Consider the following 24,949-nt stretch of genomic DNA (forward strand, 5'->3'; position numbering starts at 1 on the left):
ATGAGTCTGCTACAGCCTTGGCTAAGAGCCACGTGGCTTGTAGCTCATGCAGTAGAGGATCATACACTAAACTTCAGAGGTCCCAGGTTCGATCCCGCCTGCCAACAACCGGGGTCTGTTGGCGTTACGCTAGCAGGCCAGTGATGGCAGTGTCATGGTGACACCTGCCAGCGGGATGGAATTAGCTGGCAATGTAGTTAATTACCCATCTGCTAATATGCAAGTAACAAGCCTCTAATGTGTAATTAATCACCATTCACAATACAAAAGCCAGTCAGAGCAGGAGTGGGTGCTGCTTTGCCCTCCACGGGCACTTGGATTTGAACCCTTTGCTGGAGGGCAGCCAGTCAGAAGCAAAGCTATCCCCAGCTGCCTTCAGTTCATTTTGGGGTTCTTAGTGGCCCTCTGACCAGAGAGGTTCTTCCTGGCCCGTGTTGGCTCTGGGTTGAGTGGGAAGAGGGTCTTTTTCCCATTCCCTCCCTGCTCCTCCGCGCGGGCCTGCAAGCTGCCCAGCAGTATCTCATTGATGTAGCTTAGTGTTTGGTTGTTGAAAACCATACTGAGGTGATCCACTCCGGGCAGCTCCACCACATGCACTCGCTGCTTCTGCTGCTTGTCCCATCGGTCGCACAGCTTCATGCTGCGGGTGCTGACGGTGTCATCCCCGTCCCCATAGACCACGTCCACGGGGTCCTCGTAGGGGAAGCGCTCGTCATAGATGTAGGTCTCCACTGTTGGGAGGCCCGTGCCGTAGAGGCAGTAGGTCTCCACACCCGGAGGAGGCAGCCCCTTCAGCAGGTCCTTGGTGTCATTCCACATGTACCAGCCATCCTCAAAGTTGACGTCGAGGAAGAAGCGCCGGTAGTCCCGGTACGTGTAGTTGTAGGATGGTGTGGAGATAAAGACATGTGATTCGGGCCAGGCTGTGTTGGTTGGGAACACCCAGGGGCTTGTGGTGGCCATGCGCTGTTCCTCACGCAGCTTGATGTTTGTGACCATCGGGATGCCCTGGTTATCTCCTGCAATTCACACAGGCACTCATCAGGAACAGCAGCTCTAGCAAAATTAACAGCTGTCCCAAAGCAGTGTACAGACTATACATACAGAGATCATTCACTGCTGAAATGCAGCCACCTCTGGGGGGCAGGAGGAGGGGCAAGGCTGCTGCTCAACAGGTACACTGTAATTCAGGGCAGGCAGCCAAGAGAAATATTGTTTTGAGGTAAACTATTGGATTATTAGCTAATTCAAATGATGGAACATCCAGCAGCACAACTCTTAGCACCTTGTAGCACCGGGGTCATTCCTGAGTGTGTGGGGAGGGCGCCCCCTACAGAGCACCCTGCCCTGCTGCAGCACAGCGCCCGGTAGCACTGCACTGGGGCATTGGGGTCAGCACTAACTCTAAGGGGAGAACAACGAGGAGACCTTGTGGCACCTTAGAGACTAACACATTTATTTGGGCATAAGCTTTATATATATCTTGTGCTATATGCCATCATGTGCCAGCAATGCCCCTCTGCCATGTACGTTGGCCAAACCGGACAGTCTCTGTGCAAAAGAATAAATGGACACAAATCTGACGTCAAGAATTAGAACATTCAAAAACCAGTCGGAGAATACTTCAATCTCCCTGGACACTCAATAACAGATTAAAAGTGGCAATTCTTCAACAAAAAAACCCCCATCAAAAACAGACTCCAGTGAGAAACTGCAGAACTGGAATTAATTTGCAAGCTGGACACCATCAAATTAGGCCTGAGTAAAGACTGGGAGTGCCTGGGTCACTACAAAAACTAATTTCCCTCTGCTGATACTCACACCTTGTCAGCTGTTTGAAATGGGCCACCTTGATTACATTGAACTCGTTACCATTGCAAAAGTGATTTTTCCTCCCTTCTTGTCAACTGTTGAGAATAGCCCACTTCCACCTTAATTGAATTGGCTCATTAGCACTGACCCCCCATTTGGTAAGGCAATTCCCAGCTTTTCATATTCTGTGTATTTATATCTCTCTACTGTATTTTCCACTCCATGCATCTGATGAAGTGGGTTTTAGCCCACGAAAGCTTATGCCCAAGTAAATTCGTTATTCTCTAAAGTGCCACAAGGTCTCCTCTGTTGTTTTTGCTGATACAGACTAACACGTCTATGACTCTGAAACCTGTCACTATCTAAGGGGAGAGCACTCCCTATGAATCACACACACCACTCCTTACAGCCACAGTCCTTCCCTGCTGGGCATCTGTCCCTGCTTATCATAGAATCATAGAATATCAGGGTTGGAAGGGACCTCAGGAGGTCATCTAGTCCAACCCCCTGCTCAAAGCAGGACCAATCCCCAATTTTTGCCCCAGATTCCAAATGGCCCCCTCAAGGATTGAACTCACAACCCTGGGTTTAGCAGGCCAATGCTCAAACCACTGAGCTATCCCTCCCCCCTGCTTCTCTAAGCCCAACCAGAAGTGTGTGTGTTGGGGGCGGGTGGGGAAAGGGTTTTGTGCTGGGGGAGTTTCTCAGCTGGTGGTGCTGGGTGTCCAGCAGGAGGGGAAAGGGTCCTAAGCCTGTGTTAGGTTTTCTGAGACTGCTGTGTGTGTGTTGCGGGCGGAGGGTGTTTCCAAGGGTGCTGGGCAGGAGAGCCAACTCCCCTGGTTTTACTGCAAGTCTTGCCATATTTGGTGTATTTTGGAAAGACCCTGCTCCTGGAATCCTGTGATTATTCCAGAGAATGTCAGCGTCCTTTAAACCAAAAGTAAGTTTCTGACCCTCCTGTCTGTGGAGAAAGGCATGAAAATGTGACTCTAACACAGTCCTAAAGGCTCAGACACCAGCAGGCAAAGGAAAAGCACCCACGTCTTTTTTCTAAATGTCATGATTTTTGAACTTCTGGGGTTTACAATACTGGGTGAGGGTACAGATACAACGGAGGGGGGACGGGCTGTGCTGGCAGGGTTGGGTGTGTGGGAATGGTGAGGAACGGTGGGCCTAGGGCTGGCCAAAAAACTCTCAACAAAACATTTTTTGTCGGGAAATGTCGATTTGTTTCAATGGGGACTCTTTGCAGGAACGTATTGGCTGTGACACAGCCTTCATCAGGAGAGGACTCTGGTGCACGATGGAATGTCTGGTGGGGAGGGAGACCTACCCCAGATCAGCCAATGGGCCACGTTGTATAACTACAAGTCCTCAGGCCAGACAGAGAACAAAACCACCAGGCTCGGTAGGCCATTGGGGTGAGTGTGCACCTGGGATGTAGGAGACACAGGTTCACGTCTCTGCCGTTCCAGGGGAGTGCCCTGATGCAGGGTTAGAGAGTCAGTGTCTCTGGCCCAGGGATTATTTATACAAAGTAGAAGAACATCAACAGGAGAGCCTGAGAGATCCCTGCCCCAGAATAGCCCCTTGCCTGCTTGATTAGGAGGAGGGAGAGCTTAGTTCAAGTCCCCCCAAATCAGGCAGAGCAGGGTCTTGAACCTGGGTCTCCTGCATCCTAGCTGAGTGCCCTAAACACCAGGCAAGGGGCTCTTCTGGGGTGGGGGACCTGTTTCCCAAGGAGCTGTAAGTGGAGTGAATTGGGAGGAGGGTGTGCGTGGTACATGCAGGGAATAGCAAGTAGAGCTTCAGTGGGAGTCTTTTTACTGTTCCTTTCCTACGGCAGGGATTTCCTCCCCTGCCTGCTCAGATGTGCTCGCCCCTGGCCAGTGCAGCAACGCTACCCAGGGTGGGCTCCCTGTCACTGGACTTGTGCTCCCTCAGGGACAGTGCGGTCAGACTCCAGGTGGTTGGCGAGCTCCCGATGGAGCCATTTGCAGCCCCCTGCCCACCCTGTACCACCCTGGGGGCTCTACAACAGATTCCCACCTCCTCACTACTCCATGAAAGGAAGGCAGGAAGTGGACAGTGGGAGCCATCACCCACCGGAGGCCAGGACGAGCATGGACTTGACGGCCCCGCCCCAGGGGGCACCGAGGGAAATGAAGCCCGCGATGAACCGGTCTTTCCAGGCCTGGGGCTGCTGCCCCAGGAAGTAGAGGATGTTGAGGTTGCCCATGCTGTGTCCGAGCAGGAAGACCCGTCTCTGGTAGGTGTCATGCATCTCCTCAATCAGTGCCTTCAGGTTCTGGAAATACTCGGGCTGCTGGTCTGGGGAGAGAGGGGCATTGTGCCGGGGCAGGGCAGCCATGGCCAGCAGGAGCAGCTCCCTAGAACCCGGCACAATGAGAGACACAGCAACCCAGGCCTGGACCGGAGGGGCAGCAGAGGAAACGCACTGGGGAGCACTCAGACAGGCCCCCCCACTAGAGGATCACTCCCTGCGGGGTCCCCCCATTCCCGCACTATATGATCATTCCCAGCTGGTTTCCCTCTCCCCACATTTCTCACTGCAGGGCCCCCCTTCCCCTCAAGGGTGTCTCTTTCAGGCTCTCTAACCCTGCTCCCCGTCAGGCTTGCTGGCCTGGTTTCCCTCCTGGGCACGGGGCTCTCCCTGGGCGCCAAGCTGCCAGGGTGGGTGCCCTTCTGCCTCCCTCCCTGTCTGTCTGGGCTGAGGCGGAAGCTGGTCCCAACCCTGCACTTACTGGGCCCAATCCTCCAGTCGTAGGGGGCAGCCCGTACTGTCTGGTCCCGCACGTAGCCATTGTTCACCAGGTTCTGCACCAGGGTGTGTAGGTAACCTAGAGAGAGACAGCACAGAGACTGGGGGGACCCCGAGAGAGACAGCATAGAGGTTGGGGGGACCCCCAGGGATACAGGGCAAGGATTGTGGGGTCCAAGGAGGTACAGGGTGGGGGTTGGGAGGCTCTAGAAACATAGGATGGGAGTTGGGGGCAGCCAAGAGAGAGAGCTGGGGGAGACAGATAGCACTTCCTGGTGCAGGCATAGTGTGGGAGCTGGGGGTCCTTGGCCACGCATTGCTGTCATGATATTTATTTAAACAGTGACATGTAATATATCGTTTGGAATCTAATAACACACTGGTCATTAATACCACTGTGAAATGTGTGTCACAAAGCTGTAGGTGAAATTATGGATGCTTTCTGATCTTGCCTCTTGGAAACTGTACAAAGACAAAGCCAGACGCAGGTGTAGTGTGTCACAAGGGTTTCAATAAGGTGAAGAAAACCCTATTCTGGCTAGTCCAGATTTTGAACTCTGTACAGATGCACCAGATGTTGGTTTAGGTGTAGAACTAATGCAGTCAAAGGAAACTAACAAAACCACCCCTGTTAGGCTATAGGAACTCGGGCAGCTTCTCTTTAGCAAGAAGTTCAGGGTCCCAACTGACCACTCCCCATTGGTTTGCTTGCCCAAAACCAAGGGATCCAATTCCAAGCTGCTATGGTGGAGCATGACACTGCAAGAATATGACACATAAAGAGAAAAGAAAACCTGGCAGCAGATACCCTGTCCTGCGTGCTTGGATGCTGGCTGTTGGTGCCAATGGCCGTGCCACACTCACATGCCATGAGGCAGGATGGGGCACTTGCTCCAAACCAGAGGGGGTCCCTTTTTCTCCTACAGGACACGCAGGAGACCAAGCAGGTTCTGCAGAGGATCCAGCAGAGGCAGCAGCGACGGTGAGAGCTGGGGAGGCTGGAGCGGAAAAGGCTGCTAATGGAAGAGAGACGCGTGGAGCTGGAGGCCAGGCGTCTGAGTGAGGAGGCAGAGTTGGAGCAGCGGAAGCTTGCTGACCAGGCCCAACTCAGGCAGCTCAGACAGAAGAGGAGGGGCAAGTCTCACCTGTGGGACCCAGGAGGAAGGACATAATGGCATGCCTGATCAGGGGCTAGCAGACCACCCAATGTGGGTATGATGGACCCCATCACTCTGCCTGTAGCCTGAGGCATTCTGGACACTAAAGGTTACTCTGGGATTCTGACTGGGGGAATGTGGGAAGTGATTTTTTGGTGTGTTGTTTTCTGTAACAATGTGACAGGGTTGAGCCTGAGGGCTCAGGTACAAGCCTGCCACGGCCAGACTCAGTGGTGAAGGGGGCAAACCCTCACTGGGGAAACCGAGTCAGGGTTGAATGTGTCTGTGGCAGGATCTGCTAGGAGTGGGGGACCCTGTCATATTTAGGTAAATAGCTGTGGGCTAATGCCCCACTGAGAACAGGGAAGAGTGCTGGGAGTGGTAAGACTCTGGCACAGCTGTGGGCCAGAATGCCACTGAAATCAGGGAAACTGAGGCACAACTGGACAGTTCTGTGGCCCAAAAATTGTAGGGTGCAGTGAGACACTGGCACAGCTGAGGGTAGCCGGGGGCCAGCACCCTGCTGTGAGTAAAGAAGACTCAAGATGATAAGAGACCTGGTTTCACTCCTTTAGGGGTGGCAGAACCCTTTACTGGCCTGGGTGACCCAGATGGGGGAGAAGCAACCACCAGGGGGGCATGAATGCTAAGTGCAGGAAACATGACCCCCAGTCTGTGGGCTCAGGGGGACTTTGAACCAACATCTGTGGAGTAGCCAGTGGCTAATCCTATGGGAGGGGTGACAGACTGCTCTGTGTCAGGCCTGAGACACAGTTACCTAACTCACCGTTGTCATAATCTGTACATACAACCTGGTAACACCCTGGTCCCAACACTCAGTATGTGGTGTATGTACGGGGTGCGTACACAGAGTTATAAATGTGTGCTAGAATTATGTTCTTAACATGTGTTTGGTAAGCAGTGCATAACCCGGTCTGCCCCCGAGAAAGAAACGTGGATTTGCTCGTCTGGTGGTCAGGCAGAGACAACGAAGGCACATTTCCATGAAAGGTAAACAAAGCCATCAGAAGATTTCGTGGGGAAAGACCACTTGACGGGGCATGATAGGAAAGAGAAAAAGCCATTTTAGCATCCATCACGTGAGGGTCTAAGAGCCAGAGCTCTGAAATCACAGAATGTTGGATCCTTCAATCTTTGGGAGCTGAGGCGAGGTGAGAAAAGACTGTCATTTGCTGGAATTACGTTTTAGTCTCAGAAACATATTTTTGCTTTTGATTGCTTGTAACCCTTCCTGTCTGTATCCCTTCTACTTGGTGTCACTTAACCAGGGCCGGATTAACTCTTCTGTGGGCCCAGAGCTATTAGATGTTGTGGGGCCCCTGTATACAAGTCTTTTTTCCTAATTTAAAACAAAATGATCGCAATTATGGCATCGAGGGTATTAACGCTATACGAAACTTGCCTTTAATTAACATAAAGCTGTTCTGTGGTTACATTTCAGTCTTAAAATATGCAGAATATAGTTAAGTTAATTCAAAATAGCCTGCTTCTTACCTTAAAACAGCTGTTATATTCGTTTCATTTTGGGAGGGAGTTTGGGTGCAGGAGGGGGCTCCAGGCTGGGGCAGTGTTGGGATGCAGGAGCGGGTTAGGGGTGCAGGCTCTGGGAGGGATTCTGGTGCAGGAGGGGATTCTGACCTGGGGCAGGGAATTGGGGTGCGGAAGAGGGTGTGGGGTGCAGACTCTGACTGGGAGGCACTTACCACGGGCGGCTCCCGGCTGGTGGCACAGTAGGGCTCAGGCAGGGTGCCTGCCTGCCATAGCCTCACTCCACTCCTGGAAGCAGCTGGCTGCTGACACATCTCTGCACGCCCCTGTGGGAAGGGGGACAGCGCATCTCTGTGTGCTGCCCGCACCCACAAGTGCCTCCCCCGCAGCTCCCATTGGCCAGGGACCGGCCAATGGGAGTTGTGGGGACGGTGTTGGGGTGGAGGCAGTGTGCGGAGCTGCCTTCCCCCCTGCCAGGGTCCGCAGAATCGTGCCAGCAGCCGGCCGCTTCCGGGAGCGGCGTGGGGCCACGGCATGCAGGCAGCCTGCCTGAGCCCTACTGCGCTGGGGCCTCCCTTAGCCCAGAGCTGCAGCCCCTAAAGCCCCTGTGTTAATCCGGCCCTGCACTTAGCCCTATGGCTTTTTGTGTAATGTGCTTGTTTTTCTTTTAATATGAACTGACAGTGCTGTGATTGACTTAAGAGTGTCAGACAATCCCTAGTAAAATGAACGAGCTGCTGTTTACTGTCTCTCTAAAGGAGCAGCAAACTTAATTACTTCTCTGAGCACTCTAGGAGCGGGCTGGGCAGTGCAGGGCAGATGGGTTGGGGGAAATTCGGGACTGGCGAGGGTTGGGGGTACCTTGCAGAAATTAACTGGGTGGTGGAAGCCAGGGTGTAACCTGCTGGCTTGTCTGCTGGCTGTGGATATCCGGGCTGTGAGCCACACGGCAGAGCATTCAAGGCACCCACAGTTGCAGGGCAGGTGGTGACATAGCCTCTCACTGGTCAGGGTTGAACCCCAAAGCATCACAGGGGACTCTGGCCCTTCACCCAGATTGCATTCCTCCCCACTTCTGGGCTGTGGGCAAGCTCCTGCCTGGCCTGTCCAGTGTCTGAGTCCCTCTGGCCAGAGGCGTTGGCTCAGTGCATTCTGGGCGCTGTGCTCTGGGTCTCCTCACTCCCTGGGATGGTTATGCCTAGTGGCATTGTATGGCCCTCTCCTCTCAGACGCGGGTCACTGCACCATGGGCTTTGCAGAGATCTTGCATCCGCTGGCCCTCAGCTTCCCGCCGCCTGCTCCTGGCTGTGGGGTTGGGCTGTGCAAGGGTCCCAGAGCTGGGACAGACTCAGGGATAAGGGGTAATGGTCCTGGGCTTCAGAGAGCCCTGCAAAGCCAGGCCTGGGCAAATCCTGCAGCAGGCAGGGACCCTTTTCTACTGCTGGGCACCAGCAGCAGGATCAGCACCCTGGGAGCTCCCCCAGGCCATGAGGACCCCTTGCCTTGGATACCGAAAAGGGCACCCCTCACCTGCCAGCTTGCTCTTGTCCAGGTACTCCACGGAGTAGGTCTTGCCAAAGCCGGGCACACGGATTTGCACCCCAGGCGCATTGGACATCTTGCCGGTACTTCGGTTATACACCACTCTGCAAGGACAGGACAGGAGATGGCAGGTGGGTGGCAGATCCACCCTGCCAGGGCGCAAAGGCGAGGCCTCTGGGTGGGGACAGAAATCCAGGCAACCCCCATCCCGCATGGGAAACACCCTGCTTGGGAATTGGGGATGGGAGTTGGGAATAGGGCTTGTTTCTAGGGCCCATCGCTCACTGCAGGGTACGTGTCAGCCCTGAATAGCCGATGAGGTGGCTGTTAAGATTTTGCATTATTCGTGGGTGTGAAGGCTAGAGGAGCACATTGTGACCAGTCTGTATATCCTGGGCCAGAGGATCTCACCTAGGGATCCCTGCATCGGTCCCAGCCCTCCCAGGTGAGCTAGAGCAGGTCAGGTGCGTTGCAAGGGGCACAGATGAGTCCTGGTCAGCTAGAGGCAGAAATCCCTGGTGACAATGCAGGAGACCTGCTGTGTGGGGTTAGGAGATGGGGAAGAGGTGGCCCATAACTTGGCATTTCCTGGCTTTTTAGGGTTTGCCGTGGCGGGAAGGGGGGACCACACTGACCCAGGCTGACCCCTCCGAGGTGAAGGTTCTGTTTTGTTTATGTAGGAGGATTTTGGGTCGGGGGGGGGGGCAGGGATGCCCTCTGGACTCCCCCTCCGGCGTGTGGGGACAAGGAGGGAGCACCCATGTCTGAGGTTGCAGGGAAGAGGGGGTTAATTGCTTGCGCGGAGAGGCCTGGTGAATCCATCTCTACTCTTCCCAACTCCAGCACAATGGAGCCTGTGCTCCGGGGCCGGGGAGCCTGTCGAGTGCTGATCTCTGACCTGTGCCCGCCAGGCCAGGCCTGGCTCTCAGAGCAGAGGAGTCTGTCCAAGCTGCACAGCGTTAACAGACACTGGAGAGCCCCTGGCCCTGGAACTCAGAACGTCTCAACCCCAGGAACCTTGGCCACCTCTCCCCAGCCGAGCTGAGCTCTGTCACGTGGGCCCTCTTCTCACAGCTCCCAACCCTAGAACACAGGGGGCAGCCCTTTCCCCCGAGCGTCATCTGCGGCCTCAGACCCGCTGCAAACACAGAGCCACGGTCTGGCGATCTCGACTCAGCGGCAGCCTCGCTTTTGCACGGCTAGCAGAGCCCTCAAGTGTACCACAGCTTAACCGATTTGAGGGAGGGGGAAGCCGTCCTCATTAAAACAGCCTGGCGAAGGTGCACTGTGGTGGGAGCCAGGAGACCGTGAGGTCAACTCTCACCTCGGTTTACATTTGCGTGTGTGTCACAGCCCTGATTCTGAGCAACACCTGGGGCTAGGTAAGAGCCAGCCTCCCTCTTGCACAAATGCGGTAACTGGGGCGATCTCTAGTTGCTCTGGGAATAGAATCCAGGTCTCTGACAGCCGACCCCAGTTGCAGACTTGTTACCATTCCGCATGCTGGCGCTAATCACTAGTCCCCACCCCCTCCCAGAGCCAGGAATAGATCCCCGCCCAGGCCTCTATCACCGAGCTAGAGGAGCTGCTGTGACCTGCTAAAACATTGGCTTGTCCAGCTCTGACAGTGAAGGCAGAGAGCTACTCCAGCAAAACCTCTAAGGAATGGGAGCCATTTCCCCAAGGGCAGCTTGTGGCACCAGTCCCGTTGGAAACAAAGGGAAACAGCAGCTATCTGCTAGGGACGCCTCTTCCACTAGCTACATAGTGTCCATCTTTACTGCAGGCATGAGGGTCTTCACAGACTCACAGATCCCAAGGCCAGAAGGGACCACTTGGGTCATCTAGTGTGACCCCCTGTAGAGCACAAAAACTGGCCCAAAATAATTCCTAGAGCAGGTCTTTTAGACAAATATAAAATCTTGATTTAAAAATTGCCAGTGATGGAGAATCCACCACGCCCCTTGCTAAATTGTTCCAACGGTTAATTACCCTCACTGTCAAAAATTGGCACCTTATTTCCAGTCTGAATTTGTCTGGCTTCAACTTCCAGCCATCAGATTGTGTTAGACCTTTCTCTGCTACATTGCAGAGCCCATGGTTAAATCGTTGTTCCCCACGTAGATACTTACAGGCTGTAACCTTCTCTTTGTTAAGCTAAATAGATTGAGCTCTTTGAGTCTATCACAACAAGGCAGGGTTTCTTATTTTTTAATCATTCTCATGGCTCTTCTTGGACCCCTCTCCAACTGATCACCATCCTTCTTGAATTGTGGCCACCAGAACTGGACACAGGATCTCAGCAGTGGTCGTACCAGTTCCAAATACAGAGGGAAAATAACCTCTGCTCACACTCAGAATTCCCTTGTTCATGCATCCCAGGATTGCATTAGCTGTTTTGACCACAGCGTCGCAGTGGGAGCTCATGTTCAGCTGATCATCTACCACAACTCCCAAATCTTTCTCAGAGTCCCTGCTTCTCAGGATAGAGTTCCCCATCCTGTAAGTGCGGCCTACATTCTTTGGTCCTAGATATATACATTTATATTTAGCCACATTAAAACATAGTGTTTGCTTGCGTTTTAATATGGCTAAGTTTACTTGTTTACTAAGAGAGTCAGATCGCTCTGACTCAGTGACCTGTCCCAGTCATTATTTACCACTTCCCTGATTTTTGGGTCACCTGCAAACTTGATCAGTGATGATTTTATGTTTTCTTCCAGGCCACTGATAACATTTTAAATAGCGTAGATCCAAGAGCCGATCCCTGTAGGACCCCACTGGAAACATACCTCCTCAATGACAATTCCACATTTACAGTTACATTTGGAGACCTATCAGTTAGCCAGTTTTTAATCCACGTAATGTGGGCCATGTTAATTTTACATCATTCTAGTTTTTAAATCTTCAATCCTATTTGGTAGCTTTGGTTCCTGTGATGGGGTATATAGATCCCACACTGGGCAGCACAGCATTAATGAGCTCTTGTGAGCTCGAGTGGCCCCATCCCATCACACCTGTTGGAGGGAGGAGCTTAAAAAGGGCAAATCCAGCACAGCTGATGGGAGAGCAGATCTTTGGTCCTCAGCCCTTGGAGCAAGGCCGGAGCGCCTCAGCTGGCCACTGTCCTACAACTCCTCCCTGAAGGAAAGGAGAGCACAATGCTGATCCACTTTTGATGGGCCTATTCTTCCGTATTAGCCTGTGTGCCCCATTGGGGCCACAGATTTCCAGAAGGAGCTGAAGAGAGAGCCTTGCCCCTCTTGGGGCAGCTCATGTCTGTCCACGTCTTTTGTCTTTGTTGACAGCCCCAGAACCTGCTGAGCCCCTTCAGACTGCACCAGTGTGGTGGAACACCCTCACAGCGCTGGGCAGAGGCTGGAAGAGTGCGAAGCCTGGCCTAGAGCGTGCCTCGGGGAAGGAATGCAGAGACAGACGCTTTGCAAGGAATGGGAGTAAGGGCAAATAGTGACTAAGATAGGAAAAGCACCGACTGATATTGCTTAATTACGACCTAACTTCCTTAGATGTGCAGTGAAGGAATGTTGGTGGTAAGTTTTAGTGGCATGGAAACTGACCGAAAACAAACCAGCCATTTGGGAACTAGAGGGCTATGGGAAAAGGGTCAGATATAGAACATTTCTTAAAAGGCCCATTAAAACAAGGTAATGGGTTCACTTGCAGATCTCCAGGAAGTGCACCTCGCTCCCAGGTGGTGTGGTGGAAGCTGGTGAAGAGGCAGTGTATTCTCCATGCAAATTGAGAGTTTGAATCTCTTCTGCATGGGAACAACAGGACCCTGCTTACATCCCCTGTGCCCTCAGTCCTCTCGACCCTGCACTGGATGCAGATGGGAGGACACAGAATCGGGGCCTAAAATGGTGTATTGGAAACTCTGTTAAAATTATAAACTATCACTTTACATTCTCAGGGGTTTGCCCCAGCCTGCTTGCAGGCTAGGGGGCACTGTAGGGAAGTGTGTGATCGGGGTCTTCAGCAGCCAGACTGCAAAGAGCTGACTTAGAGCAATTTGGGCCTCTGCCTGAGGGAGCAGCCTGCTTTGTCTCTCTCTGGTTTCGGTGCATTAGGGTTCTGGAGGCTAAGAAATAAAGCCGTCTCTAACTTCAGTTTGTATGCTGTGAACATAACACCTACGGAGGTTAAGAAACAATTCAATGACTTAGGCTAATCAGAGATCAGTGGCCTGCCTTTGCAAGATTTATATTTATAAGAGTCCCAAGCGAAGCCCTTGGGAGCTGTCACGGGCCAGGAACTTTCCTTAATTCCACTTCCATTTTCCTAGTGCTCGTTTCTAGGCCTCGCCACACCCCATCTCACTCTACAGACCGTCTCCCTGCTCTTTGGGTATTCGCAGACCCTCACCATGTCCCTCTGAGGAGCCCCCAGTCCCAGCCAAGTGGCCGCACTTTGCCCTTCCCCAGAGCCCATCCCTCCCGGCTGTGAACTTCCTCTGCTTCCCTCTCCATCGCTCCCACCTGGGGATGGCTTTCTGGGATGGAGGTGCCCAGAAGGGGATGCAGCATTTCAGGTATGGCTTCACCAGGGTCCTACAGAGGGATGGGGCAGAGCTGCTGCTCTTTGGGGTGCTGTGTCTCACTGTGGCCCTCCCAGCTCCCTTGTCCCTCCCGGCTGCAGGGCTTTTACCCCAAGCACTAGCTGAGTCCTCAGGGGACTCTCCAGATTCCCACCTCTCACCCAGTGCAGCAGAGCTCTTTATTTGTACTTCGACCCCCTCCCATGCTGCTCCCTGCATTCGTGGGGCTCAGTCCCCAGGGCAAGGAGCCTGCGCAGCTTCTGGGCCAAGCAGGCTGCCATGGCCAGGGCTCCTGCCCTGGGGCTCTGAGCAGGTGTCACGGATCCATACTCACAGGACAATCCCAGGAGAATCCTGTCTTGGCTGAGGTAGCTGAGAGTTCGAGGAGGCCCTGGCTGCTGTGTCCCCCCGCAGCCCTGACTAGCTGCATCTCAGACCCCCTGGATGGACCTGGCCTGATGCGGCTGTGAGTATAGAGGGAGGGCAACACTCAATGGCGAGGTGGAAGGCGCTGGGTGGGTGGGCAGTTGAAGGGCTCCCCTTGTCCCCAGCTGGCCCAGTACCAGCGAGCTAGGGCTCGCAGGGACTCTCCAAGGGGAGCTCCGGGGTGGGGTCAGGCAGGAACCTGGTGTTGTCGATCCAGCAGGCGACGCCAAGTGGCAGGAACATGTGCAGGTTGATCCAGAGGGTGAAGTAGTCCTCAGTTTTGCGGTGGCACATCCAGTTCACCACTTTCGGCTTGTCCAGCTTGGCCTCCAGCTGGTTCCCCAGGCACGCGGGCACTGCGGGCACCAGAGACAGAGAGGAAGCAGTCAGTCAGACCCCAGCGCCCAGCACGACAGGTCCTGGGCTCTGCTGCTTGAGGTCTGTCCACAGCAGCCCTATGGCCGGCAGGCCCCGGGGTGCTCCAAGGGTGGCTCAGGAAGCACGGGCAGTGCCAGGAGGGCTGCACCTGCCAGAACCCATCTCTGCTGCCTAGTGTCACCATGGGGCTCCCTCAGGCTAGGGCTCCCCTAGGCGGGTGGGGACTGCATGGTTCCAGGCAGGGACGTGTTCAGACCGGGACACCTGTAGGGGGCAGGGACCACATTGGTGCCAGGCAGCGATGCGCTCAGGCTGGGGCTCCCCCCACATGGGCACGGCTGCACAGGAGTTGCACCAATGTAGCTGCCCCCCTGCAGCTCCTCAGTGTAGACACGCAGCACTGGTATAATAGTGAGTGACTTACATGGGTGCAGCTCACCCTGGTTTGAAACCCGACGTGGGTGTCTCTCTGGGCACGGGTGCAGACCAAAGGCTCTTGCTGCGCTGTGGTGGCCTGCTCCCCCTGGCAGCACTTGGGTGTCACCTGGAGCCTCTCCCGGATGAACCCCAAAACCACTTGACAGGCCAAGCATCCCTGGGTCCCCTAAAACACTGGGGGAGGGGCGGGCCTAGTCAATCGTTATGGGGACTTCAGAAAAGCCAGTGGCGCAAAGCTGGCAGCAAGAGTGTGACCGGTCAGTGGAGCTGGGGTGCCTGCCAGGGCTAATCGACTCCTCCCCAGTTCAGCCTGGCAGGAGGAAAGCAGCCCAGGGCTGGTGAAGCGGGGGGCCCTTAGGTGGGGACGGAGGGCTGTTGGCAGAGCTGGGTGGCTGCAGTTGGGGCTGAAGGGCACCAGTAGAGCTGTGGGTGGGCGATCGATCTGTGTGCTATGCCACCAGACCACCCGGCCTCTAGCTATGCGGTCTGGCCTTCGTGAGCCCCAGGCTCGCCGGGACACAATGTCCCACAAGATCATTAGATAATTATTAAGGGAATTTGTAACTGGGACTCCAAAGGTTATCACGGAGCTCAAGGGCGGCGGGCTGGGCAGAGCTCCTGCCAGCAGCCTGATGGGGGCGTGGGCTGGCAACCCGAGGATCAGTGCCTGGAGACGCAGACAAGACTGAAGATTCAGGTCCGGAGTTGGGTCCGCAGCGCTCCCGGCCTGTTCAGAGACTCAGCACTGAGTCTCACTGATGGCGTGGACTGTCCTAGGACACCAACTCATCCAGGGGGGCTTAGGGTCCTGGGACACCAGGGCTATCTCCCCACAGGGCCAAGGAGAGACCAACCCAGGCACACGAGGGGATGAGGCAGGAGGCCGCTCTGGCTACAGTGAGAATCCAGCACGGCAGCCATGGTCTCTGTTACAGTGTCACGACTGGGACGAGGGCAGTCAGACCTATTGGTCGGAGCAGGGGTCAGGTACCGGAGGTCAGAGTCTGAGGTGGTTCAGAGCACGAACTGAGAGCCAGGGAGCAGGAGGGTTACCAGGAGATCAGGCACCAGGTGCAATCGAATAGCAAAGTCGAGGACAAACCAGGGCCAGAAGCCAGCGCACAGGGTCTGGAGTGCAGGCAGGCAGCCTGGGCTACTCAGTCAGCTCCCCGTCATGGCTTCCTGGTTTATATACTGGTATCGGCCAACCAGGGGACTGTGAGGGGCTGCCACTCCAGTCCCACTGGGTGGTACTTCCCACTGAGCCCAGCCTCACAGCGTCCTCCTGTGATCACCTTACCTAAGCCTCCCATGGCAATGTGGAAGTGTCAGAAACCCAGAACCTCTTTGGGCCTCAGTTCTAGCCCCCCGGGGTCCAGCAATTGAACTCCAAGCCAGGCCCTGCTGATGCTCCAGGGAGCAGGGAGGTTCCATGAGTGAAGCCCAGCCTGTGGGGCAGTGTACCTGTAAAGGCTCTGGCCAGAGCCAGCTGGAGTGTGCAGAGGCACGGGTTATGCAGTGCTGGGCAGCTAGTGCTCAGACGCTGTCTGTAGCAGAGCTCCGACAAGCACTGCGTGATCACTGAACCCCGTGTGGCACCAGCGATAACACAAACCGAGCAGAGACCCTGAGGAGAAGAATGGAGCAGGCCAAAGCCCCACCAGAGCTGAAACAGCTGGAGAAGGTTTAAACCGAGCTTGACTCTATCTGCGGGCAATGGGCCCCAGCAAAGCAGAAGGTAGCCTTATTTCCGGCAGCAGCCGGTTCTGAAGCACGGTTTGCTCAGGCGGGGGAGGCTAACTATGACACCGTAGCACAGAAAGGTGAGGCGTGGTGCCCTCCAAGTCAAAATGAAACCTAAGAGAGATGTTTTTAAACACAGAGAACAAAAAGAAAGTGAATCCAAGAGAAGTTGGTGGCTGAGCTAAGACTGAAGAGCCAGTCTTGCCATTTGGGGGGGCTAATTGAGCACCTGATAAGAAACCAGGTCATGATAGGGACCTGTGACAAAAGACTGTCCAATCTCAGATGCAACATGGACTGTGCTTGCTACACCTATGGCTCAAGCTGAGACCCTGCAGAAAGTAATGAAGGCTGTTTCCAATTGAAGTGGGTTTGTCACTACTAGATCCTGTTTAGAGGCACCAGGATGGTGATTCCTAAGGTGTTATAGAAAACTATGCTAAAAAGGATACATGAAGATCATTTAGGGATTGACAACCCTAGGAGAAGGGCCAGAGATGTTTTACACAAGCCTCAAATGAACAGTGACATTGAGGAACCTGTCAAGGCTTGTTGCATATACCAAAAATACAAGCTAAGTCAAGCCAAAGAGCCTATGTTGTGGCATAGGAAAAACTGGACCCCTGGAGCATGGCAGGAAATGTGAACGTTGGCTGGAAAAAACTTTGCACTTGTCCTAGACGATGATTGTCACTTCCCTAAAACAGCCTTACAAGAAGATATTACAGGGAAGCAGGTGATTGTGCATATCAGATTTATTTTTGCTAGACATGGTATATTTGACATGCTAATGCCTGACAACAGGCTGTGGTTTAGTGGGCATGAATTTTAGCAGTCTGCAGTGAGGTACAGGTTTAGATGTGTAACCGCTAGTCCCCACAGTCTCTGATCCAGGGGTTTAGATGGAAGATGGTGTCAGAACTGTAAAGTGCCGCGTGAAAAAGGCTGCAGAGTCAGACTCTGACCCATACGTTAAATTATGGCAAGGCACCAAGGAAGCATGGGCTGTCACCCGCTGACATTTTATCCAACTGAAATAAACCATGAAAGTGCCTGCTCTGTTAGAAACTGACGTCAGAGTCACTGGGGACTTGCAGATGTAGAAAGAGACGCATAAGGCAAAATAAAAAACTCAGCATGATTTTGGGTCACAAGAGCTACCAGCACTTCATGAAAATGATTCAGTGCTTCTCTATGAAGGGGAACACAGATTGCAAACAGCTGTGGGGTCCCAAGAGGTTGCCCTGCGGTCATGTCAGGTTGTCACCGCAGACGGACACATACAGTGGTGTGTGGACAGGAGGCAGCGACTCCTGCCTAGCAGTTAGGGCCCAAGGTGGCACACCCAATGGCTCATCTCTGGTGGCAGCCCCGCCTACTAGATACTGCTCTCGAGGGCAGCGTTGCCTAATGGGTACAGTTCTCAGCACCAACCCCACCTAGTGGGTTCAGTCCATGGGCAGCAGCTCCACCTGTGGGTGCAGTTCTCAGGTGGGGTAGGGGCACCTGGGCCATCCCACTCCACCGGGTTCTGACCCAGGGCCCTGGGAGGCTGTTGCTCACCCATGGTGCCTTGCATCAGCCTCAAGTCAGCTTCCCTGAGTCACTTCCTACCTAGCCCCGACTGAGCTGTCCGGCTGCCTTTTAAACCTTGCCTCCAACCAGAGCATGCTCAGCAGGGGAGGAGAAGCGGGGCCTCCTAAGCCCAGAGTTGCTCCTTACTCCCCTCCTGTCCAGTGAGGGGTTAATACACTATGTCACACCTCCCTCCCTCAGAATCAGTGCCGGGGCACGGTCCTGTGGTTCTTGTGCCCACAATCTCTTGAGAAAAAATCTGCATTTTCATGATCCTAACCTACCCGGGGAAGGCTTTCAAAGCTGTACGGCTGCCAGGAGAGGTACCACCGCATAATCCTGGGGTTGGTGTCTTTTATGGTGTTCATCCATTGTAGCAACACATGGTCGTCACTAGCCGAAAGGCATTCATTCCCCCACAAGTAGCACCTCAGAGCATCCATGGCCCATTTTTTTTTCATAGATTCATAGATATTTAGGTCAGAAGGGACCATTATGATCATCTAGTCTGACCTCCTGCACAACGCAAGCCACAGAATCTCACCCATCCACTCCTGCAATAAACCTCTCACCTATGTCTGAGCTATTGAAGTCCTCAAATCGTGGTTTAAAGACTTCAAGGAGCAGAGAATCCTCCAGCAAGTGACCCGTGCCCCATGCTACAGAGGAAGGCGAAAAACCTCCAGGGCCTCTTCCAATCTGCCCTGGAGGAAAATTCCTTCCTGACCCCAAATATGGCGATCAGCTGAACCCTGAGCATATGGGCAAGATTCACCAGCCAGATACTACAGAAAATTCTTTCCTGGGTAACTCAGATCCCACCCCATCTAATATCCCATCACAGGCCATTGGGCCTATTTACCATGAATATTTAATTACCAAAACCATGTTATCCCATCATCCCATCTCCTCCATAAACTTATCGAGTTTAATCTTAAAGCCAGATAGATCTTTTTCCCCCACTGCTTCCCTTGGAAAGCTATTCCAAAACTTCACTCCTCTGATGGTTAGAAACCTTCGTCTAATTTCAAGTCTAAACTTCCTGGTGGCCAGTTTATATCCGTTTGTTCTTGTGTCCACATTGGTACTGTGCTTAAATAATTCCTCTCCCTCTCCGGTATTTATCCCTCTGATATATTTCACTGCTAGGGCCTCCTTCTCAATGACCGAGTAGGTGGTTTCTCGTGGGAACAACTTCTTGCTGAGGTACACTCCGGGTGTTTTTCCCCGTCAGTGTTTTGGGGTAGCCCACCTCGGAGGCCTCTGTGTGGAGTGTCAACTTCTTGGTGAAGTCAGGGTGGATGAGCATGGGTTCTCAACTCAGCTACTCCTTTAGCTCCTGGGAAGTCCTCTCGCAGGTCACCAACTATGGAGCCTTCCTTGGGCTGATGTTCTTTGCCAGGTCTGCAAAGGGCACTGCAAAGGGCACTGCGATGGTGGCGAAGTTGGGTATGAAGTGCTGGTAGTACCCCACAAGGCCAAGGAAGTAGCATACCTGGTGTTTTGTCATGCGGGGTGGCACATTTCGCCAGAGCCTGCACTTTGTCAGTGAGTGGTCTCAACCGCCCCTCTCCTACTCGGTAGCCCAAGTAGGTCACCTCTTGCCGGGCCAGCCAGCATTTGGTCAGGTTGGCTGTGAGCCTGCCTCCTGAAGGGCTTGTAGTATGACTGATACGTGCCTCAGATGGTCTTCCCAGCTCTGCCTGGAGATGATAATGTCGTCAATGCATGCCATGACATATGACCTGTGTGGGGCAGCCTTTTCCCCCACTTGGACAGTGTGACTGGGCACTCACCTTCCAAGCCCCTCCTTGTAGCCTGGGGTGGTGCCGCAGCATGCTGCCTCAGTTTCCTGTCTCAGCTGTCTCCTCAAATGCTCCAACCAGGCCACAGCATTTAAAAATAGTTTCCTTCTGGAGCTGGATCTAGTTTATTTAGTCCTCACGCAATTAGCCCTTCTAGGCCCTTCAACTGCCAGCTCCATGGTTCAGATAGTTCCCTCTCCTTGAGCCTGGAGCTCCGAGCCCTGTGTCCCTGAGCTGGGTCACAGTTCAGCCTCTCTCCCTCCCTGAGCCGGGAGTCCCCAACCCCCATCCCGGAGCTGAGTTTCAATCTCAACACTCCCTTTTCTCCCCGCAGGAGCCAAGCTTGCGCCCTGCAGCACTCACCTGCAGCTGCAGCTTTCCAGGCTTCGATCCAGCATGGCACTCCCAGCCCCCATCGCTCCAGTGTTACCAGCTGCCTCTCCAACTGCCTCTCCCGTATAGCCCCAGGCCTGACCTGAGTTCATCACAGGGCCAAAGTTATTTCCCCACCTGGGGAGGTGAGCTGGCCTTGTCGCTGGTGGGGCCGAGGCCATGTCCCCTGGTGGGGAGGCAGAGAGATGCAGCGACTCGGGGCCTGCCCTGCCCTAGTGAGTCACTGGTACTGGCTGGGCAGAAGCACACTACTGGCCTTGAACAGCTGCCCCCCTCCCCCGCCAATCGTGTGCAGTGCATTCGGGATTCTGAGACTGCGGGCAGACTTGCTCAGAGGCTGCACGCCATCCACACACCTCCCACATGCTGTCCATATGCCATCCACACGCCACTGGCATGTTGCCCAGACATGTCCTACATGGCCTTCACATGCCACCCAGGCACCTCCCAAACGCCTCCCACTCACCTCTCATATGCTGATCATATGCTTCCAACACGCCTCCCACATACTGCTCACCCAGGAGCTCAGAATGGTGTTTTCTCGCATGTCAGTACATGTCAAATACACAGAACATGCCACCCACATGCCAGCCCTTCAGGGGAGATGGCAGCGTCCCAGGGGTGGCCTTTCAGACACACATGACCACAGACTGAAGGCTTTCTTCCCACACCCTGACTGCAGAGACAGGCGGTTCTAGGATGTATCAGGCGAGGCATTTCCAGGAGAGATAGGGAAGTATTAATGCCCTTGTAGAAGGCGCTGGTAAGACCTCATCTGGACTAGTGTGGGCTGGACTGGTCACCTGTGTTCAAGAAAGATGAATTCAAGCTGGAACAGGTGCAGAGAAGAACTATTAGGATGATCAGGGGAATGCTGGGCCTGTCTTATGAGAGGAGACTGGAAGAGCTCGCCTAGCCTAGCCAAAGGAGTGCTGAGAGGGGCTGGTTTGAAGCTGGAGCTTTGTGAATGGGATGATATGACGGGGCTGCCTGTGATAGCAGGGACTAGATTCAATGACCCAGCAGGTCTCTTCCAGTCGGATGTTCTCCCCACTCCAGCTCAAGCTGGTCTCTGCACTGGGACGTCACTCATCAAACACAGCCTCTCCCAGCTGTGCATGGGGTCAGACAAACAGGGCAGAGTCCAGCAGCAGTGTGAGAACAAACAGCACAGCAGCTTCCACAAAAAATGCCAGCCCAGCTGGGTGATGTGACCGGGCAGGCCTGTCTGGCTGCCTTCCCTTGTGGAGCGTGTGAATGCTCCTTCCAAGCTAGGGGGTGGGCGAGGCTTTGGCTAAGAGGGTAAGTGCCACACATGTAGGGCAGAGTAGGGAGGTGACGTTACCTCTGTATATGCCACCGGTGGGACCATTACTGGATTCTGTGTCCAGTGGTTGTCCACACTTCAAAAAGGATGTTGAAAAACTGGCACGGGTTCAGAGCATAGCCACAAGAATGATCTGAGGTTCGAAAAACCTGCCTGACGGTAACAGACTTCAAGTATTTCAATCTATCTAACAGAAGGTTAAGAGGTGATTTGACCATGGTCTGTAAGTACCCACGTGGGAAGGCGATTTCTGATCACAGGGGGCTCTTTGAACAAATTCCACTGGCTGGAAACTGAAACTAGACATATTCAGACTGGAAATAAGGTATAATTAACCACAGGCCCATGGCACTAACAGAGCCCCCAGGGGACAGATGGGATAACATGCTGTCAGTGGCTGCAGGACCTCTTTCCATTTGTTCAGCTGCCATCCCCTTTGCTAGGTCCAGGCCAACTCTTCTGTCACCAAGTGCTGCCCTACACAACTCCTCTCACTTAGCCCCCAGCTCCAGCATGTCACACCAGTGGAGGAAGCAATAGGGCAGATCCAAATTGCCACCACGCTGCCATTCAGACTGAATGTGCCAAATCTATGTGCTCGGCTGTGCTGTCTTTAATCACTGTAACTTCAAACCACTAGAACACAGAGCCAGGACTGGAACCCAGGGGTCCGGAGCCCCAACACTCTGCTGTGGGACAGGGACAGTGCTTTCTATCAAATAACTGTGTAACCCACTGGCAAACTGCGGGACCAGACCCCCTCGGCTCCACCTGAAGTGCACCCCTTTAGTTCACATGCGAGAGCTGTGTGGGGGTGTGGCACAGGGAGCGGCTCACAGACAGGGACAGTCAGCGGGTGAGGCACCGGGAGCGGTTCAGGAAGAGGGACAGGCGGGGGGACAGCACAGGGAGCAGCTCAGGGACAGTCAGGGAGTGCAGTGCAATGCAGTGTGGGGATTGGCTCAGGAAGAGGGACAGGCAGGGGGGTGCGGCACGGGGAGCTGTTCAGGAAGAGGGACAGGCAGGGAGTGCTGTGCAGGGAGTGGCTCAGAGACAGGGTCAGGCAGGGGGCCCGGTGCAGTTCAGGAAGATGGACAGGCAGGGGACGCAGTGCAGGGAGCGACTCAGAGACAGGCAGGGGGCGCAGTGCGGGGAGTGGCTCGGGAAGTGGAAAAGGCAGGGGGTGCAGTGTGGGGAGTGGCTCAGAGACAGGCAGGGGGCGCAGTGTGCGGAGCGGCTCAGAGACAGGCGGGGGGGCTGTACAGGGAGCGTCTCAGGAAGTGGGGTAGGCAGGGGGCGTGCCGTGGGAAGTGACTCAGAGACAGGCCAGGGGTGCGGTACGGGGAACAGCTCAGGAAGTGGGACAGGCAGGGGGCGCGGCACGGGGAGGGGCTCAGAGACAGGCAGGGGGCGCTGTGCAGGAGTGGCTCACGGAGAGGGACAGGCAGGGGGCGCGGCACGGGGAGTGACCCAGGGACAGGCAGGGGGCGCTGTGCAGGGAGTGGCTCACGGAGAGAGACAGGCAGGGGGCGCGGCACGGGGAGTGACCCAGGGACAGGCAGGGGGCGCTGTGCAGGGAGTGTCTCACGGAGAGGGACAGGCAGGGGGCGCGGCACAGGGAGTGACCCAGGGACAGGCAGGGGGCGCTGTGCAGGAGTGGCTCATGGAGAGGGACAGGCAGGGGGCGTGGCACGGGGAGTGACCCAGGGACAGGCAGGGGGCGCTGTGCAGGGAGTGGCTCACGGAGAGGGACAGGCAGGGGGCGCGGCACGGGGAGTGACCCAGGGACAGGCAGGGGGCGCTGTGCAGGGAGTGGCTCACAGAGAGGGACAGGCAGGGGGCGCGGCACGGGGAGTGACCCAGGGACAGGCAGGGGGCGCTGTGCAGGGAGTGGCTCACGGAGAGGGACAGGCAGGGGGCGCGGCACGGGGAGTGACCCAGGGACAGGCAGGGGGCGCTGTGCAGGGAGTGGCTCACGGAGAGGGACAGGCAGGGGGCGCGGCACGGGGAGTGACCCAGGGACAGGCAGGGGGTGCGGCACGGGGAGTGACCCAGGGACAGGCAGGGGGCTCTGTGCAGGGAGTGGCTCACGGAGAGGGACAGGCAGGGGGCGCGGCACGGGGAGTGACCCAGGGACAGGCAGGGGGCACTGTGCAGGGAGTGGCTCACGGAGAGGGACAGGCAGGGGGCGCGGCACGGGGAGTGACCCAGGGACAGGCAGGGGGCACTGTGCAGGGAGTGGCTCACGGAGAGGGACAGGCAGGGGCCGCGGCTGAGGAAGAGGGACTGATGAATAACCGTGAACAGCAGGAGAGAAAGAGAAGCAACAAGGAAGGCCCCGCACCAGCTCTCCGGTCCCCAGGCTGGTCCCAGGGCAGAGCCCTGCCTGATCTGTGATGGCAGCACCTGGCAGCGAATGAAGCAATCCTTCCAAAGGATTGTCCTGAGCTGGCCAGGCCAGGCTCCTTGGCCTGCTCCGTCTCCCCCAAAGCTCTCCGAGCGCTGGCTGCAGGCTGCCCCCCCCCACAAGCAGAGCCCCCAGGGAGTGTCTCCATGCTGCCGTGCGGGGGTGACCTTACCGAGTACCACGGGCGGGGTGCTGTTGGAGGGTGCTGCTTCTGGTGTGGCGCTGGGGGGGAAGAGCACGTTGAAGAGCCAGAACTGGGCCGTGGGCTGCGGGAGCCGCAGCAGCACCAGCCCGAGCAGCAGAGCCCTGTAGCCTGCGCGCCCCATGGCAGGTCCAGCCTTCTGCGCCTCCGAGCAAACACCCTTTTATTTCATCAGAGCACCGGGTCGGGCCAGGAGACGCGGGGGGGAGGGGAGAGCCGCAGGGGGACGGCTGGGCGGGGGAGGGAGAGCCGAGGGCAGTGACTGTGTGCACACACCGTCCCCAGTCTCCCGCTGCAGCCAAGGGCCCTCGGCTCGCCTGGAAACCAGCCCTCGGCCTCCCAAAAGCAGAGACACCCAGAGTGGGCGCCCACGTCTCCCCGAGCTGTCCCCCCACCAAGTGCCGGGGACAGCAGCCCTCCCCTGGCAGCCCCGCCACAGGCCTCCCGCACGGGGTCACGGCCCTGCGAACACAGCGACTGCAGGCTGGCACGACCGAGTGGAGCCCGGCGTTACCCCATGGGGCAGGGCGCTGGGCAGCAGGGATCCGGCCTGGCACAGTGCTGGTGTCTCTGGGCCCCGGGCCACTCCCCAGGGGCCCCAGCCTGTGGCCTTTGCACTAACTTGTCCCGCACAGCCCAGGCTCCGGGAGCTCGGCAGGGGCTGTTCTGCAACACAGCATGGCCACACGCGCAGCCAGACCACACTGCTACCGCCCGCGGGGGGCAAGCCCCACGGCTCCCACGGCTGGGGAGTCTGCCCCCAGTCAGCAGCGCTGCTCCAGAACGGGGAAGTCAGGGAGGTATAGAAGACTCGTGTGTATTTCACACACACACACACACACACACACACAGAGTCTTCTACACATCCCTTCTACACCCCCCCTTCCACACACACCCC

At 55.5% G+C, this 24,949-nt stretch overlaps 1 protein-coding gene across 3 annotated transcripts; it reads right to left on the bottom strand.

The window, feature by feature from the left end:
* Positions 1-218: 218 nt before the first annotated feature.
* Positions 219-24,210, bottom strand: LCAT (lecithin-cholesterol acyltransferase). 3 transcript variants are annotated; one of them, XM_048816884.2, is made up of 7 exons: positions 24,022-24,109; positions 20,582-20,918; positions 13,983-14,139; positions 8,791-8,906; positions 4,578-4,673; positions 3,919-4,143; positions 219-1,019 (listed from the first exon to the last, which is right to left on the bottom strand). In XM_048816884.2, exons 2-7 carry the CDS (start codon positions 20,586-20,588, stop codon positions 376-378), a joined length of 1,245 nt encoding a protein of 414 aa, XP_048672841.2. In that variant the 5' UTR covers positions 20,589-20,918; positions 24,022-24,109; the 3' UTR covers positions 219-375. The 3 variants fall into 3 exon arrangements, with proteins under 3 accessions (XP_048672841.2, XP_048672840.2, XP_048672842.2); XM_048816883.2 differs by lacking the exon at positions 20,582-20,918 and having other exon boundaries at positions 24,022-24,210; XM_048816885.2 differs by lacking the exons at positions 3,919-4,143; positions 20,582-20,918 and having other exon boundaries at positions 24,022-24,210.
* Between the last annotated feature and the right edge of the window lie 739 nt (positions 24,211-24,949).

Source organism: Caretta caretta, chromosome 12, assembly GCF_965140235.1.
Source record: "Caretta caretta isolate rCarCar2 chromosome 12, rCarCar1.hap1, whole genome shotgun sequence".
In the NCBI taxonomy this organism is placed as follows: domain Eukaryota; kingdom Metazoa; phylum Chordata; order Testudines; family Cheloniidae; genus Caretta; species Caretta caretta.

Coding starts and splice junctions, on each gene's coding strand:
- LCAT (XM_048816883.2), bottom strand. CDS start 24,175: ATGGGGCGCGCAGGCTACAGGGCTCTGCTGCTCGGGCTGGTGCTGCTG. Junction 14,140..24,021: donor CACCCCGCCCGTGGTACTCG/GTAAGGTCACCC, acceptor TGGTGCCCGCAG/TGCCCGCGTGCCTGGGGAAC. Junction 4,674..8,790: donor GGACAAGAGCAAGCTGGCAG/GTGAGGGGTGCC, acceptor GTCTCTCTCTAG/GTTACCTACACACCCTGGTG.